At 34.6% G+C, this 16,436-nt stretch overlaps 1 protein-coding gene across 1 annotated transcript in view; it reads left to right on the forward strand.

The window, feature by feature from the left end:
* Positions 1-16,436, forward strand: part of ZC3H13 (zinc finger CCCH-type containing 13) — a 48,552-nt gene continuing 32,116 nt past the window's right edge. The window contains exons 1-6 of the mRNA XM_054400340.1: positions 1-117; positions 551-660; positions 5,697-5,808; positions 12,230-12,338; positions 14,564-14,703; positions 15,429-15,583. Of these exons, the coding sequence (XP_054256315.1) occupies positions 1-117; positions 551-660; positions 5,697-5,808; positions 12,230-12,338; positions 14,564-14,703; positions 15,429-15,583 (743 nt within the window). The remainder of the gene's footprint in view (positions 118-550; positions 661-5,696; positions 5,809-12,229; positions 12,339-14,563; positions 14,704-15,428; positions 15,584-16,436) is intronic.

A 16,436-nucleotide genomic window follows, 5' to 3' on the forward strand; every position in this document is an offset into this window, starting at 1 on the left:
ATGTCAAAAATTAGAAGGAAGGTCACAGTGGAAAATACCAAGACCATATCCGATAGTACATCCCGAAGACCCAGTGTGTTTGAAAGGCTTGGACCCAGCACTGGAAGTACTGCAGAGGTGAGTTCTAAAAGTGTTCTTCTTTTCCTCCCCACCCTAGCATCTTCTTTTCCAGCATTTAGGTGGTGGGAAAGACTAGCTCACAGGTACCAAATGCTCACTGATGTTAGTAAGGGTGAAGAGAACTCCTTAACGCATAGATGGTCAATATACTAATACTAGAATTTTCAAATAATGTGCCTTATGCCAGCTTTTGGAGAGAAGCAGTACTACTATACATATTAATAGAATTTCCACCAACCAGCCTTGATGCTCATTGCTGATTTTTTTATTATTTTTAAGTTTTATTTTTTTAATGAGTTATATTACTGATGGACAGAAATTGCAGATAAATGGGAGTTAATGTGGAGTCATTTGCTTGTTCTGCCACACTCACACCAATGGTATTTCCAGAAATGAGTGTGAAATTCACCCAGTAATGTCTGTCTCTTAGACACAGTGCCGTAACTGGCTGAAGACTGGCAACTGCCTCTATGGGAACACATGTAGATTCGTACATGGCCCTTCACCACGAGGTAAAGGCTATAGCAGCAGTTATAGAAGGTAAATCAAGAACTCACTTTGAATTCTTCACATGCTGTAGGAAAATAGCTTTTGCAACTGTTTTCTGTTTTGTTTTGTTGTTGTTTTTTTTTTTTTTTTTTTTTTAAAGAAGTGAAATGCTGTGGTGTGCCTGTTGGTATGTTTTATCAATAACCAATTGCACTGTCAAGCTGCTTGAAGCAATTAATTTGGCAACTTGCAGTGGGTTTTCTCAGGATTTTTGGGTGTATGTAGCTTTAAAAGAAACAAGTGGAGTCCACTTCATGCAGTTTAACTTCTTATATTACTTGAAATGGGAAATTCAAGTATCTTAATATATGTAATTTTTTGGATGTAGTCTAATGACAGCTTCTGATACGCCCTTCTGTCCTTTGCTAAAATGCTGGTTTGCACCTGCTTAGAGTAGTACTCGCATAATTGCAGCCCTTCTGCCTTTGCTATATTGTTTGATGAATAAGGTGTCTATCCTTTCTCTGCTGTTGTGAGAAAACTTGAAAACATAGTTTTGTGACAGACAGATGTAGATCAGGTATCCTGGATAATAGGAGGAGATCAAAAAGTTACTTCATTTTTTGGATGAGAATATTTTTTATCTGCTTCTTCATATATTACTGTAATTTTGAAGTGTTGGGGTTTTTGGCTGTCCAATCTGTGGCATAAAACTTAACTGAAACAGATGTGGCAGTGGGTTTGATATGCTTCTTATGAAGGACAAAAAGTATAGTTTTAGTGTTTAGGTGTACAAAGCCTCTTTGTATGAAGGCTTCACGTTTGAAGCACAAACAACTGTGCTTCATGATGCTGCAGTAATGTTGATGTTACCTCTAGGTTATGGGATAGGCAAAGTGTAAGGCAGCAACAGGAAGGTTGGTATGAGGTTAGGGTTCTGTTCCTGGTTCTTTTTCCTATTCTTGTGACATACTCTATTGATGATCTTTACTTTGCTTGTTTGATCTTCCATTGCTTCTAAGGTGGTAGTAACTGGGATACAACGTATATCACTGACTAATGTTTCTTTTGGTTTGTAAAAGATTTAACCATTCTGTACTGAATGTTCCAAATGGGAAAAAGGAGTGATTTACTTGTGGAGATTAAATTCTAAAACTGTTAGAATGTCACTTTCTCCTTGCTTTCAGCGTTTGGAACACTCAGTGCATAGTTCTGCTTGGTTGTTTGAAAAGAAGTGACGTTTCTTTTAATGATTAAAAGCTGTGTTTCTGCTTCACTGTCACCACTGACATTTAAAAATAACGTTGATTAACTTCTTTTTATTGCTAACTATATTTTACTAGCACTGTATGAAAAAGTCAAAGGATTAATCGTGCTGGTTATTTGCTTGATACATTCAACATTTAATAAAGGTGTTCTTAAAAAGGGGAAGGAAAGCCCCTTCCTATTATCCACACACAAACATTGAAACAGTCAAAAAAAGAAGCATAGACATCTTCAGAAGTTTCTACTGATAGTTCTTGTCCAGGCAAAGAAAAAGCTGGCTTATATACATAATAAATTTTAAACATTTTCATGCCATGTAACATCACACAGATTTTGAGATGTAGGTGTTTTGTATACAATTTTTTGGCTTCTTGCAAGCCAAGCAAATGCTGTTTCCACATCAGTTCAAGTAGTACTCTTGTTGAATATCTTAGGACAACATAATGGCAATGTGTCTGTACATATTCATCCAGACCTCCTGGTGAAGTTCTCTGCTTTGCAAGCATTTTATTAGGACAAAGCGTATCCTGCTGCCTTTCTCTCTTGCCCCCTCAATTTTATACCTGTCTGAAATAAATCTCATTGTTAATGATTTTATCTGACCATAATCCCTCCCATAGTGCAGAACATTGCCAGACAGTAAGAAAACTTTCAAGTGTGAAAAACAACTTTTAAGTCTATTTCGTTATAACTGTTTCAGCTTTAATGCTGCCTTTTGCAGCATGAATTGTAATCTTGCTGTTGTAAAAATATAACTTTGCATGTTTCTACGTATAAAGCTCTACTGATGAGGATATTAAGAGTTCAGTAATAAACCTGTCAATCTTCCAGGTGCATGAAATAAGGAGAAGCTAACAAGGAAAGGGCTGTGTGTAAACATGATATTCCACAAGGAATTTTACTCTCATTTCTCTCATAGATCATTGGTTAGCTGTTTGGCAGCTTCCAGCTGGTTCTTTTACACTATTGTCAGGATGTATGCCATCACAGTGTCCCTCTTAGCCTGTCTGGTCCTCTTGATTCTGGATTGTTACATTGCTTTTAGAAACCAAACCAAACTAGCAGTAATACTGGATAAGAACATGTGGACTTTATAAGGCTCAAATATTGTTGTATGAGGAACTTAAAAACAGGACCATATTTCATGAGCCTTCAATTGCAATCTGTACATAACCCACTAATAATTATCTGCTTATACGCACACACACAGAGATTTACTCAAATGTTCTAATGTGTACCTGTTACTAAATAGTTGTTTTTAACACTGTATGAGGCTCAGAAACAAACCAGGTGCTGTTAGGAATGTATGTTTCATAACCAAGACATTGAATATTGAGAACTGAACTGTTAGAGCAAGTAATACTGTTTAAAATTGCTTAACCACGGTGCTTAAAATTTGAAATTACTAAATTTTGCATTTTAGGCCTTATTTAAAAGGTAGGCCTAGCAAAACTGTTGAGTGATGAAAGAGAAATTTACTATTGAGTAGTTTTCGTCTTTCAATGTACAGGAGTAATGCAGTGGAGCCTTTTGTGTGAAAGGTTCTACCGGTTGCAGTCCAGCTACATTATCTTAAACTATAGAGGTAAAATTGTTACCTGTTGAAATTCAACAGTGTGCATTACCTAGAGTAACCAAAGATCCCATTTGGAGGGGAAGCAGGGGGAAGGTTGTGTAGAAAAGAAACCATCATGTAAAATTTAAAATGTAGTATACCTTTGGTACACAAGACCAGCTTGTTTTTCATGTGTTAAGCCAAAGTATCAGATAGCAGTCATAGCTTCCTGAGTAATTTTCTTAAAATTTGATCAATTTTCAACCTTAGTTTATTATATTTGGGGGGGTGGGGAAGGAGGATATGATGTGTTTTGGGAAGAAGGAGTAGGATGTTTGTCATGACTTTGCTCCAGTGCTTTAAACCTGAAACAAACCTCCACCCCCAAAACTAACAAAACCAAACAAACCCCCCAACCCTGAAGCTATAACTTTTTAAATGTCTGTGATTTCTTGATAGGTTTTTTTAATCTTTAGGGAGATTTGAATAAAGTTTTAACAAGTTTTTTTTCTTCCCTCACATGTTGGAAAAGGTATTAATTGAGGAAGAAATAATTTGGATGTTTTTTTCACTTCAGCATATTAAAAAAAAAAAGTATATCTCTAGCAACTACATGAACTACATTCAGTGTAAATTCACTTTTTCTCCTTCAGCTATTGGGATTTTTGCTGAAACTGCTCCTTTTGAGGAGTTACTAGTAATTATCTATAATATTTTTACGTTTTAAATTAATGTTCAGTTTCACAAGTCCAAATCCTTTGTGCCATAGCTGAAATATTACTAAAAATTAAGGCATCAAATTGCCACTGCAGTGTTGAAAGACTGTTTATGTGTTGAGGTAGCTGATAGTTGGAATACTTTCGAGAGTTTTGGTGATGCAAAGGAATTTTCTAAGGTGAGAGGAGAAGGAAAAACCCACCTTGAATCATAACCTTTGCTAGAGCTAGCCACTCACAATCATGTGTGCAAGAAAGATAACCTTGTTTATGTTCTGTGATTCTGTGATGCTATTTCATCCTTCTTAGTGCTGAAAGAATAAGCACGCTGTTTTGTAGATTGACCTGTGTTTACAACTTAATGAAGAATTAAATGCATGCAAAAATGAGAGCAGTCGTTGGTCTTTTTCTTATTAGATCCTAAGCCACTTACCCTTATGACACAGTTTAAAGAACTAAATATATGCAGCATTTTAAAAGAGGGAGTAGAAACCAAGTATTGTTTTTCAGATATGCACAAACTAAATTAATATGATTTAATTTTCAGATTTTTATATGCATAAACTGTGAAAGACAGTTTACCCGTTTTGTATTATGTCACAGAGGAAGGGTGAAAGAAGCAACGCTTTCCAAATGGAAACCCTAATTCAGTCCGAAAAACAAAACAAACGCAAATTTCATTATTCAGATACATAATTCTTCTATACAGCCAAGACAGCATCAGCATCTCTTTTAGGATTCTTTAGTGTAAACTGATAGGTATAGATCCAGTAATTTCATGCAATCATTTCACAGAAGAATCTGTCTAACAGCCATCACAGAAGTACCAAACTCAGTATCAGGCTAGATTTCTGTGGAGAGATTTGTTTTCTTGAACTTGAAAGATCATTTGAAGCACCTTCTACAGCCCCATAGCTTAGCAACATATGTGAATGCAAAGGTTGTTCTTTTTCGATACATAAAGGATCAAGGAGCTTACAAATCAGTACTAAGAGGTGACAGAATTACATAGATGTCTTATGATAGTGTAGGATGCTCCTTCTCCCTTCCACATTGCAGTAAAAGCTTTTACTGAAAATACAATAGTTTGATTCTGTGTTAATTGTATTTTGTACACACACACACATATATATATGAAATATATATTAAATTTGGTATATCTTGGAATGTGGAGAAGGCTAAAAATATGTTAAAAGATTTATTAGAAGTAACTGTGAAACACATTTATATGATGCTCACAAAAGATGATTTGTTCCATACAGGATAACCTGGAGTTCATCTAGAGTAGTAACTGAGTCATACCATGTATATGTACAAGTCATTTTTCTTCTTAGAATCAAGTTGTTTTTGATGTTTTGAAAGAGTTGTTTTCTTACAACGCTTAAGCCCCTTAGAACAAAATTATTATAATTTTTTTTTAATCCCCTTTATGTCTGGGTGGGATATTTAAATGTTTCTGTATATACTAATAAAAAATGATTAAAAGATAGATTGTATTCCTTTAAAAATAGTCCCATAGAACTGGTTTTATTACGTTTCTGTATTTACAGGTCACCAGAAAGACCCACTGGAGATCTTCGGGAAAGAATGAAGAATAAACGCCAAGACGTTGAGGCAGAGCCACAGAAACGAAGTACAGAGGAATCGTCCTCTCCTGTTAGGGTAAGAATGGAGTTGCAGAACTCCAGAATCCCTCAGTAGCAATTGGGCGGTGTGTCCTAGAAACCTGATCCTGGTGACTTGTACTATTTAAAATGTTTTAATGAACTGATCATTTTGTACATAGCATGTGGCATATTTTATTATGAAGTGTCTTAACAATTGTATTATTTTGCAGTTATATAGATCTTTCTGATCTTTTGGTTCCCAAAGATTTTACAAATCCCACAGACTAAAATGTTACAAATACTGATATGCAATTATTTAATAAGAGTGCAGACTCTTTGATTATTGCCAAGAAGATGTATTAACCGTGGTTCAAATCATCCTCTGTATTTCCCTCAACACTTATATCCATTGTTTATATGCATCCTTGAACCAGTTTTTTTCTCCCAGATTTACTTTCAGTGAAGCCATGTAGTTATTGTCATGCAGGTTCATTTTGCCTTCCTCCTCACATCCTCATCAGCTATCCCAACTGCTTGCTTTTGGATTTTGCAAAAAATTCATTATCATTCAATTTTCTAATTATCCTTCTGCAACCCTATACCCCTCAAATGTAAGAGTTAATTATTTTTAAATTGTATTTGTTCTTGATGTTACAAACAAACGGGCAGAGTTGGTAGTGTGACTCTGTACCTCTGTATTCCGGTGTGGTGTTTTTTAATCCCATCTTCATATAAATAATGCTTAAAAGTTTTTTATTTGTAAAAAATCAGTTTTGATTCTGCAGGTATAAACAGCTTTCTGGGTTTTTTTGTTGTTGTTTCCCCCCCCCCCCCCCCCCCCTTGGTTGTTCCTACTTGCTGTGTAAAATGAATTTTCATGTCAGGAACATGAACAGCAGCTGCTATCATAAGATTAACAGAATGGCTTACCTTCCAATCATGTTTTCAGTTGCTGTTAATTTGTGTAAACTTTCTATCTTTTCACTCTTTTACTTGAATGTGTTTAATTTTCTAATATTTTATTCTCAATAAACTGTTCAATTATTGAGTACATGGTTGGTCGCAAAAGTGTTTTTTCCAACCGTATTAAAAGTTTGATGTAACTTCTTTCCTGGTGCAACTATAGTTTTGATGTAATTCTTGCTTTTGGTTAGTTAACCCTGCTTTTCATAGTGTTCTATTAATGTAATAATAAAATACTCTTAAACAACTAAACCCCATGTAAAAGTGAACTGGAAGCAGGAACCAAAATGAATTGAAGAATTAGTGGGTCTTTTAAGGATAAGCACGCTGCAGAGAGAAAAAAGTACTCCAATCTCATAAAACAGAAGGCTGAGGAAACCACTGAGCTTTTGTATTGGTTGCATGAAACCAAGTCCTAAAATACGGGATATGCCAAGAAAATATTCTGGAGCAAATAGATGAAGAGGAAGAGGGATAATCGTCCTAAGTTGCATTGCAAAGAACCAGGATATCTAAGAGAACAGAAGACTGAAGTTACTGAACTGCTAACGAAGTCTTGCTCCATCATTAGAATTACTATTACAGTGGAGATCTAGTATATAATGTTTCCATCTCTTATTAAAACTTTTGGGATAACAGAGGAGCTGTATGAGAAATACTAACTTTGTTTTGAAATAACAAAGTATCTTGTTCCATAATAGTGATTTGTTTTTTGGTTGGGTTTTTTTAAATTTTGTTTGCTTGGGTTTTTTTAAATAGCAGCAGTGCTGCAAAATTTGTGCTTCATCAGTCTACTAGTAATGGCTAAGAGAGAACTGTCTAATGCTGGTGAAACCTTAAATAGCTTCTTTTGAAAGAAGACTTTTAAAGCATATGTGTAGTCAAATAATAGCAGGTATATTAGGTTTAGAAGCCAGCTAAGGGGATCACTTCAGATTAATTTCAAATTATTTAGTTACAGAAGATGCTATGGTGTTTCATCTAAAGAGTTTAAGAATGCGGAAAAAATGTTGGACATCTCAAATGTCAAACTTTGCTGAAGATAGGAAAACATTAGTCTGAGGAATGCAGTAGGGGTTGGGAAAGGATAGTTCTTGGTAGTACAATGGTAGATGAAACTTGGTGTTGGCAAGTGCAAAGTAATGCAAAATGAAGAAATTATTTAAAGCAAAAAAAATATTAAGAGTCACTGAAACCATCCAGTAGGAAAAGTTATTGTGGACAGCTCAATAAAACTATCTGTTCAAAGTGCAGTCTCAGTTGCAGAAGCACTCAGGTATATAAAAATGAAATAGAAAATTATCATTATTATGCTGTAAATTCATGGTCCAGTTGTATTTGAAATTCTGTTTCGTTGTGATCACGTGTATGCAAGAAACTGCAGTCAAAACGTTTTTTGGAAGTGGTCAAAGTGGTGAGAAGGAGACTGGAGGGAAGAAAGAACATGTGTTGAATGCATATAATGAATGGTTGAGAGAATGTGAATTAGATGCGCCATCTTCATACTTTAATTCCAGTAGAAAGAGTGACATTTGTGTTATATATGACAATTTATACCTGATTACAAGAAGATACAGTCTAAATCTGAATAGGTTCTACAAAAAGTCGAGATAGTATAACTAGTGTAACATCTTCTTAGAAGAGATTTCTTTTTCTTTGGAGACATAACTAGTACAATCTGTATGTATTCAGGAAAAAACTTCCTATATGGACAGGATATAGAATAAATCCCATATTATTTCTTCGTGTCTTTGTACTATTACTTTCAGGGACGATATGCTGTGTTGTGTGGCCAACTACATTGAACTCAGTTGTTTCTGTGCTTCTTGGTTTTGTGTTAGGAATTATTTCAGCACTGTATGTTAGTCTATCAATTATTATGCAAATAATTAGATAAGGTTCCTGCTGTCACTTTATTCAGTTGGAAATTGTATTGGAATTTTCTCTGTGTTATGAGAAGACAGTTAAATTGTAGTACATGGAAGTTTTACCCGGGAGGTTTGTGTGATTTGGGAGGAATAACGGGAAGTGCATTTAAAAAGGATTTTGTAAGGAGTGTGTATCACTTGTTTCATACCTGTGCTTTTGTCAATGTGGCTTTTGAATATCTCCACTGGAATGGAAGTCAGCATTATCTTCCATCTCTGAAATGGAAAAAATACCTGTTCATTTCAGGGAAACTTAAGATTCATTTTCTTGTACGTCTATGTAGTGTGGTAGTAGTTTACGCTATAAAAGAAGAGCAAAATAGTACTGCTCTTACCCAAAAGATTCTAGGTGTAATACACAGTATCTTATTCTAGATGTAAAGGGACCTGTGCTTTTGAATGAGTTTGTATTGCTGCTGCATGCACATGTGCTGATAAGGCTGAAAATGAAGCTTCTGCCGTGTAAGAATTGTAGGTTGTAAGAGTCAAACATAATTTCTCTGTTGATATTGGCAAAATAACACTTCCTGGCTAGAAGTGTGTTTTGCAGACTAAATGAGTACTTTTATTCTTAGCCAAGCTCTTCTGGCTGTAGTGGGAAATTGATTCAAATAGACATCGTCTTGTGCCAGAGTGCTGACTATATCTTAAGGGGTGTGGAACTTCATCTTAAAGAGACGTTAAATAAAATCTCACAGAATTCAGCAATAATGTTTCATTTTTTCTTTTTCCCCTTCCTTTCTTATCATTTCTCTTGAAAGTCAGCATTAAAGTGTGATCATCTTCCCAACACATGTAAATTAGTTTAACTGTGAGCAGATACCTGCAAACAGCATAGTCTGCTAAATTGTTTTGCTCTTAAGATAACTACAGTATTTTTTCAGTAAATTATATTATTGTGGAAGTTTATTAGTTCTCTAGTAAATGGTGTTTTCAAGTACAAGTGAAAGACTTGCTATTGGCCTTTAGGAATTCAAATTATTTTATTCTTGGTTTATTAAAGGAGAGAAAAATACCTGTGTAAAGTACAAGGTCTATAAGGATATGAAGAAAATATTTATTCCTCATTGTACGAGGGAATTAAACATGCTGTAAGTGGAACAAGTACAATAAAAGGAATATGTTGAAGACTTTTCAATGAGAAAATTGAAATGTGTTCTAAACCATCATAAATTAAATTCTTGGTTTATACAGAATTTATAAACTGAGATTTGTTTTTCTAGATGCAATGTCACCAGAATTTCTTTCCTTACAACTGAGCACAAGTAATTTAGTGTCTGAATGGGCTTGGATCAAGTTGTCTTGACTTGTAAAATAGCATACTTGCATGAAAATTGTCTATTCCCTTCCCCTACATTCAGTAATTCAATAAAATTATTTTCATAGCTGTTTTTGTTATCAGTTCTTCTATAGACACATGATTGTGGCACTACTGGGTTCACTGAGAGGAGAAAATAGAGGCTGTTTGAAGATGCTTGTGTTTGGTTGTAAGTTTGGAGGTGTAGGGAAGATGCAATAGGTTGTGCTCTGGGTTATTAAGTTTTTCTTTACACATTCTGACTTACCTGCCCATTCTCTGCTGAGAAGTGTTGGGGGTTTTTTTGTTTGTTTGTTTTGGGTTTTTTGTTTGTTTGTTTTTTTAAAATCAGTATATAGAGGATGTCTTAACGTGTATTTCAGTTTACTAGTAACACTAGAAAGAAATTGTTGGGGTTTTTTTTTATTGTTAGAATTAGTTGAAATATAAAGCAGAAGTACACAGTTTTAGAAGAGATACACAGTTAATAGAAGAGATGCAACCTTAGAGGAGGGCAGTCTAGAAAAATTAGGATACTCTAAGAAAAAAAAAAAAGAATGATTGCATGGGAGGCTTGTTGATAAAGTTACAAATTTTCAGATCTTATCAGAGCCATTTTCTTTTAAAGTAACTTGCTTTGGAGCATAGTACAATTCTCTCAGACTGAAATGCCGTTAGGACATGTTGTGGTGATAGCATAGTTGATGTAGACCCATCTGCAGTTGATGTCAGCAACCAGCACGACTTGATGGTTTAGGTTCTTGTGCATCAATTTAGAAATCCTGTTATGGAACAGTGAAAAAGTAACTTCTTTGTTCTTGTTGTTGTTCCTTTACTCTGCAAGCTGCTTTAATTTAAACATGACACAAATTAATTTTTAATGTGAAATTCCTTCATGTTGTGTGACCAGCCATTTTTTTCTAAACATTCCAAGGCTTTGAATATGATGTACTGAATGCATCAAGATGAGAGGCTTAATTAAAGATAGTGGTGCTTCAAAGCATCTGTTTTATTTCACTAGGTAAAATAAATACAGTGCTTGTTCTATCATCGTTTATGTCATTATTCCTAATAAGGAATAGTTGAATTTTACTCATTTGGGAGTGACTACCCACAACATTTTGTTACTTCCCTACTGTGTTTCTAAGGTGATGTTAAGGACTTAATTTAAGTCAAGATCTAAGTCTCTGTAAAGAATAGCTAGAGAAATTCTCAGGCATCTCCTTTTCTTGGCATAAAAACAAAGGTTTGTATGTAGCAAAACTGAAGCATCCCAAAAAGACAAAAGAAAGTGCTATGGGAGGTGAGAGCAAATGGGATATGGGACAGACTTTCATTATTTGCTCTTTCTGCTTTCCTACTTAATAAATTAATCTGAAATACTTCTAAGCTTGAATGTGTTTTTTTTTGGTTTTTGGGTTTTTTTTTGCAAATAGTGAAAAATCTTTGTCCTGTGCTCCGCTCAAGCCACATAGATTATTTAGAGAATGACATTCAGGAGCAGCAGTGATGCAACTATGAAGCTTTACTACTGTAATTTAGCCACGGAAAAAGAGCAGCACGGGTTCAGATGCCTTTTAAAATTGTCTTCTTTCCTCTAAAAATAGTTCTTGGCTTCCTTAGGTCTGCAGGACCATCTGCCACATGCAAAATTGATGCTACAGAAATAGTTAGATGTCTAATGACTCAGGTCCAGTGAAAGTTCACATATAAAGCTATTAAGAAAACTTGATTCTATTGTGCTGCTTTAGCCTTTTCCCCCTTTCCTTCTGGCAGCCAAGGGGCTCCATTTTTTTTATTTTTCCTGCCCCTCCCCCACTTCTTTATTCTCTGAAGAGTTAAATGATTCAGCTTCTGAGGCTCATTTGCCTTGCATATAGAAATATTCTTATTTACAGCTGAGAACTCTTAAGCTGTTAAAATTCTACTCATTGAATGTTCATAAACTTCTGGTCTTAAAAATCTGATCTGTTCTTTCAGTTCCTGTTTTAAACTTTATTCTCTGGCATGATTCTTGCCTGCTCTTTAAACCTCCTGAGTTTATGAATCCTTTCTTCACTTTTCCCCATGTGCTATTTGCATACTGATTATATGAAATTGCATAAGACCGTGTAGCCTGTGGAGTCTCTGCTTATTTAAGAAGGTATTTGTTCAACAGGGTAATGGGGAAAATGCTTTTTGTCCTATAAAAAGAAACACCTAAAATACCATGTGAAAATATATCTGCTTCTTCAGGCTTCTTTTAAAATAAAGTTGTTTACTCTAATGCAGCATTTTTCCCTTTATAGAAAGAGTCTTCACGAGGAAGACATAGAGAAAAGGAGGATATCAAAATTACTAAGGAGAGAACACCAGAAAGTGAAGAGGAAAATGGGGATTGGGAAACAAACAGAGAAGGTACGTATACTTAAACTAATGATCCCCTCACAACTCTAAAGATTTGCAAGATTATTGGGCTATGTAAATCTGGATGCTTACGGATTTGATCTCTAAGGAGAATACTTTTATTCACTAACCATTAATGGTTTGGATTTTTTTGAGGGAGTGCAAAGAAGCAATCTGAGTTGGTCTGCTACATTGGTAAAACCAACTTACCTTTAAAATGTGCTTTTTTTTTTTTTTTCCAATTTTGTCTATTGACAACAAGGAACTTTGCCATAGGCTACTCCGTGGCTGAACCTTTTGCATTTAGATCACTAGTGGAATCCAACTTACATGCAAAGTAATTTTGAAACTCATTATTTTGAGGAGGGAGCTTAAGTATTTTGAATTCAGAAGTCATCAGGGTTTTGCTGCATAATTTGTAATGCTGTGAACTGTCTCATTAAAAACAGCTGAAGGCAGCGACTGGGGAACCACTTATTTTCTGAAAACACTAAGAGTGTAGTAATTTTTCTTTAGGTGTTTGGGGTTTTTTGCTGTGGGGTTTTTTTTTGTTGTGGTGGTGGGATTTTTTGTTGTTGGGTTTGTTTTGGTTTGTTTTTTTTTTTATGGTTAAAAGGTGATTTCAGTGGCTTTGTTGATAATAGTCCTTCATTTAATATGGGGAGAGCTGAGAAAAAAAACAGTCCTTGTTTTCTTCTCTCTCACGAGTTTCACTTTTTTTTTTTAGAGACCAAATTTACCTGACAGTGAAATTATGACAGCTTCTAAGGAGCTAGTGGTGTTTATGTAGTTCTGTGTCAGTGTTTCAGAAGCAGTTACAATATTGCAAAACAAAATGGTAATCTTGATCCATTGTGAGTGAATTGAGATACAATGATTGCATTTGCAATAAAGTATACTGAAAGTTGTGGAATGGAATTCCTCTGTAGATTTCATGATGCAGGTAGCTTTTCTGTGATTTAAGTATCGCAAATACTGTTTTGGTGTGTCATGCACAATTTGTGAATAGAAGAGTAGCCATAACATATTTTCATATTAGCCATAATATTTTGATTTTGGTATTATTTAAGAAGCATTGACCTTTGACATGTATTCATGGAAATAGAATCTTAATTCAGAAAAGTCTGGAACATGGAATCTTTGAGTTCTATATAAATATATGGTATGAGTATCATAATTATTAGATGCTGAGGCTTTCAGCTTGAGAACAATGATTTTTTTTTTCCCCAAAAGAGTGTGGATTGTAATTCTGTAGATGAAGTAAAATTATAATCTGTCAAGTTCTAGTGAGTGCTATATAAGCAACAGATGGACTGGGAAAGAACCTATGCTGTTAGGAATGGTACCTCTTGATAAACTGTTCCCCTGCGTTCATGACACATGAAGGGACTTTGTGGACTGTGTTTAGTTATTGCAAAATCTTTTAAGTAGTTCCTGTGTGTAGGAAGGGGAGTGAAAGCTAATGACTTTTTGTGAAGTTATCTTTTCTGACATTTTCCTCAAGTGCTTTTGAGCATTAGACTTAAATAGCCAGAAACAAAGAAATGTAAACAGGGTAATACTGCTTTACTTTTTCATAAGATTGCAGTTGCAAAGCTTGAAGTATGTGATATTAGCTAGCCATGACTTAATGAAAAAGTGGGAGAAATGATGCTTTTTCTAATGTGAAAAGCAAAGAGTAATAATATTTTAAAAACAAATAAAATCCTTAAGTGTGCATTTATTCAGTGAAAGAGGTCATATAGACCTTTTATTTTAAAATAAATTTGTAGATATAATTGAATAAGTGTAGAAATAGATTTGTGAGATACTCAGTTAACAAAGTCTTCTAGTATCATGGATCACTATCTAAATCCATTTCATGTGAGATTTTTCAATTAAATAATACTCTGTTTTTTTGGTGTTTGTGAAGACACATTTTTTAATTTGTTTGGGATTTTTATTTGTTTTTATTTAAATCTAAATACATGGTTTACTGGGTTTCCCCTAGCTACCTCAACTTAAGAACTTAAAAAGTTTTTTTCAATTAAGTTTAAGAATGTAACTGCAGTTTGTATGTAACTACCTGGAGTTGTTTCAGGTTTGCACACAATTGGAAAAGAGTTTAAACCTAGCTTCATTCATACTTTCATGCAGTGCTTATAAGTCATGGAAATATTTATACTTGGCATCCACTACGCTAAATATTGTTTAATATGTAATAGTTTACTAATCTATATACTTTTTTTTTAATAAAGACTCTGATAATGGAGATGTTAATTATGATTATGATCATGAGCTGTCTTTGGAAATGAAGCGCCAAAAGATCCAGAGAGAACTCATGAAGTTGGAACAGGAAAACATGGAGAAACGAGAGGAAATAGTCATTAAAAAAGAGGTTTGTATTATGTTAATGTAAAATTAGAAAGAAAAGTCATCAGCCACTTCATGGGCTTTTAGTTGTCCCCTGTGAGACTTGAGCTTCCTGGGTTACAAATTCATTATTTTATCAAGTAATAGTAAACAGTTGGCACGTGTATAGCTTAGTGTGTGACTTGGATATTAGTTGTGAGTATCTGGTCAATCACCCAGCACCATAACCAAGTCAGCTATTAAATAAGTAGGATTTAAGGCATTTTAATGATATAAAACTAACAAGACTTTTAAGAGAGAAGACATAAAAAAATGCACAATGTTTGCCAACATGTCTGATAGTAACAAAGTAAAGTGACAGAGGCAAAGATGTGTGTTAGAAACCCTAAAATTTTGGGGAAGATTATTAAAAAAAAAATAGCCTGAAAGGAGGTCTTTGGGTTTTTTGTTTGTTTGTTTTTTTAAGACAAATTGAGTGCTAATTAAAAACTTACTGATTTTAAATTTCTAGTAACAAGCATTCTAATGTATTACAGAATGCATCAGCACCTCTTCTTTCACACTTCTCTCATCATGTTCCTTCTATGGTGTTCTTTGAAAACAATGTGTTTAGCTTATTTGAGGTAAATGTGGACATGGTTAAGATCTCAGATGTGCAGTTACTGTATTTACCCATGTGACTCGTATGTCAGTATTCAGGTAAGCTTTTGAGCATCATATCTTACTGGTTAACATACTCTTTTTCTCAAGATTTCTCCAGAGGTGGTTAGATCTAAATTATCACCATCACCAAGAAAGTCTAGCAAATCACCAAAAAGAAGATCCAGTCCCAAATCATCATCTTCAGCTAGTAAGAAAGAGAAGAAAACATCTACTGTATCTTCTCCACTTCTGGATCAACAGAGGTCAGTGCATAGACACATCTGAAAAAGTGAGAACAGAGAACCACACTGATATTTTTTTTCTTTTTTAAATTACTGGAGTCTTCATAAGTAATATGTTTTTTCATTTTCTTTGCTCTCAGGACTTTTGATTATTAAACTTTAGGGGTAGATATCTAAATTGCAGTGTGCATCATCTTACATAAAAATTGTTATATGCATGTAGTTTTCAGTTGAGTAATTTCATGGTTTACAAGCAGGTCTTTTGTCTTTGACTGTCCATAGTCTCTGGGAGGTGATGAGGAAATACAAGCCATTAAAAAGTGGGAAGCATTTTTATTTGAGATTCTGCAGCCTGTGAAGTGTCTCTTATAGCTTGAAACAAAACGTTTAAAGTTGGACCAGTTGTGCCTTCGGTTGGTATTGCATGTTGCTGTTCAGGAAATATTTTCCTTTCAAGTCAGGAAATTTCTGAGAATTCAGGAGAAGAAAAGTAGGGAATATAGGAACAGAAGGAAAAAAATAAGTTATGTGGAAATCATGGGAAGTTGAAACTGGGTGCCTTACCTTGAAAAGTCAGTCTCCAAACCCTGTTTCTAAGTTCTTGTTGCCTGCAGGATCTTTTGAGTCAGTTTGCAACTTTTACACAGAGAAGAAACTGCATCAGTGTAAGCAGAAATACCAGTTTTTATAAAGCAAATATCCCCTTTAAAATAGGGACAGAACAATGCTGATTCTGCTACACGAATGTAGAGCATGGGCTAGTATGCCACTGACATTTAGTATGCAGTGTCCTCTCATTTTTACAGGTGTTATAGATGTTATACAGGTGTTATAGATTTCCTTTTTGCTACTATTGATTTGTGTTGCAATTTCT

Source organism: Indicator indicator, chromosome 1 (genome assembly GCF_027791375.1).
Source record: "Indicator indicator isolate 239-I01 chromosome 1, UM_Iind_1.1, whole genome shotgun sequence".
Classification (NCBI taxonomy): Eukaryota; Metazoa; Chordata; class Aves; order Piciformes; family Indicatoridae; genus Indicator; species Indicator indicator.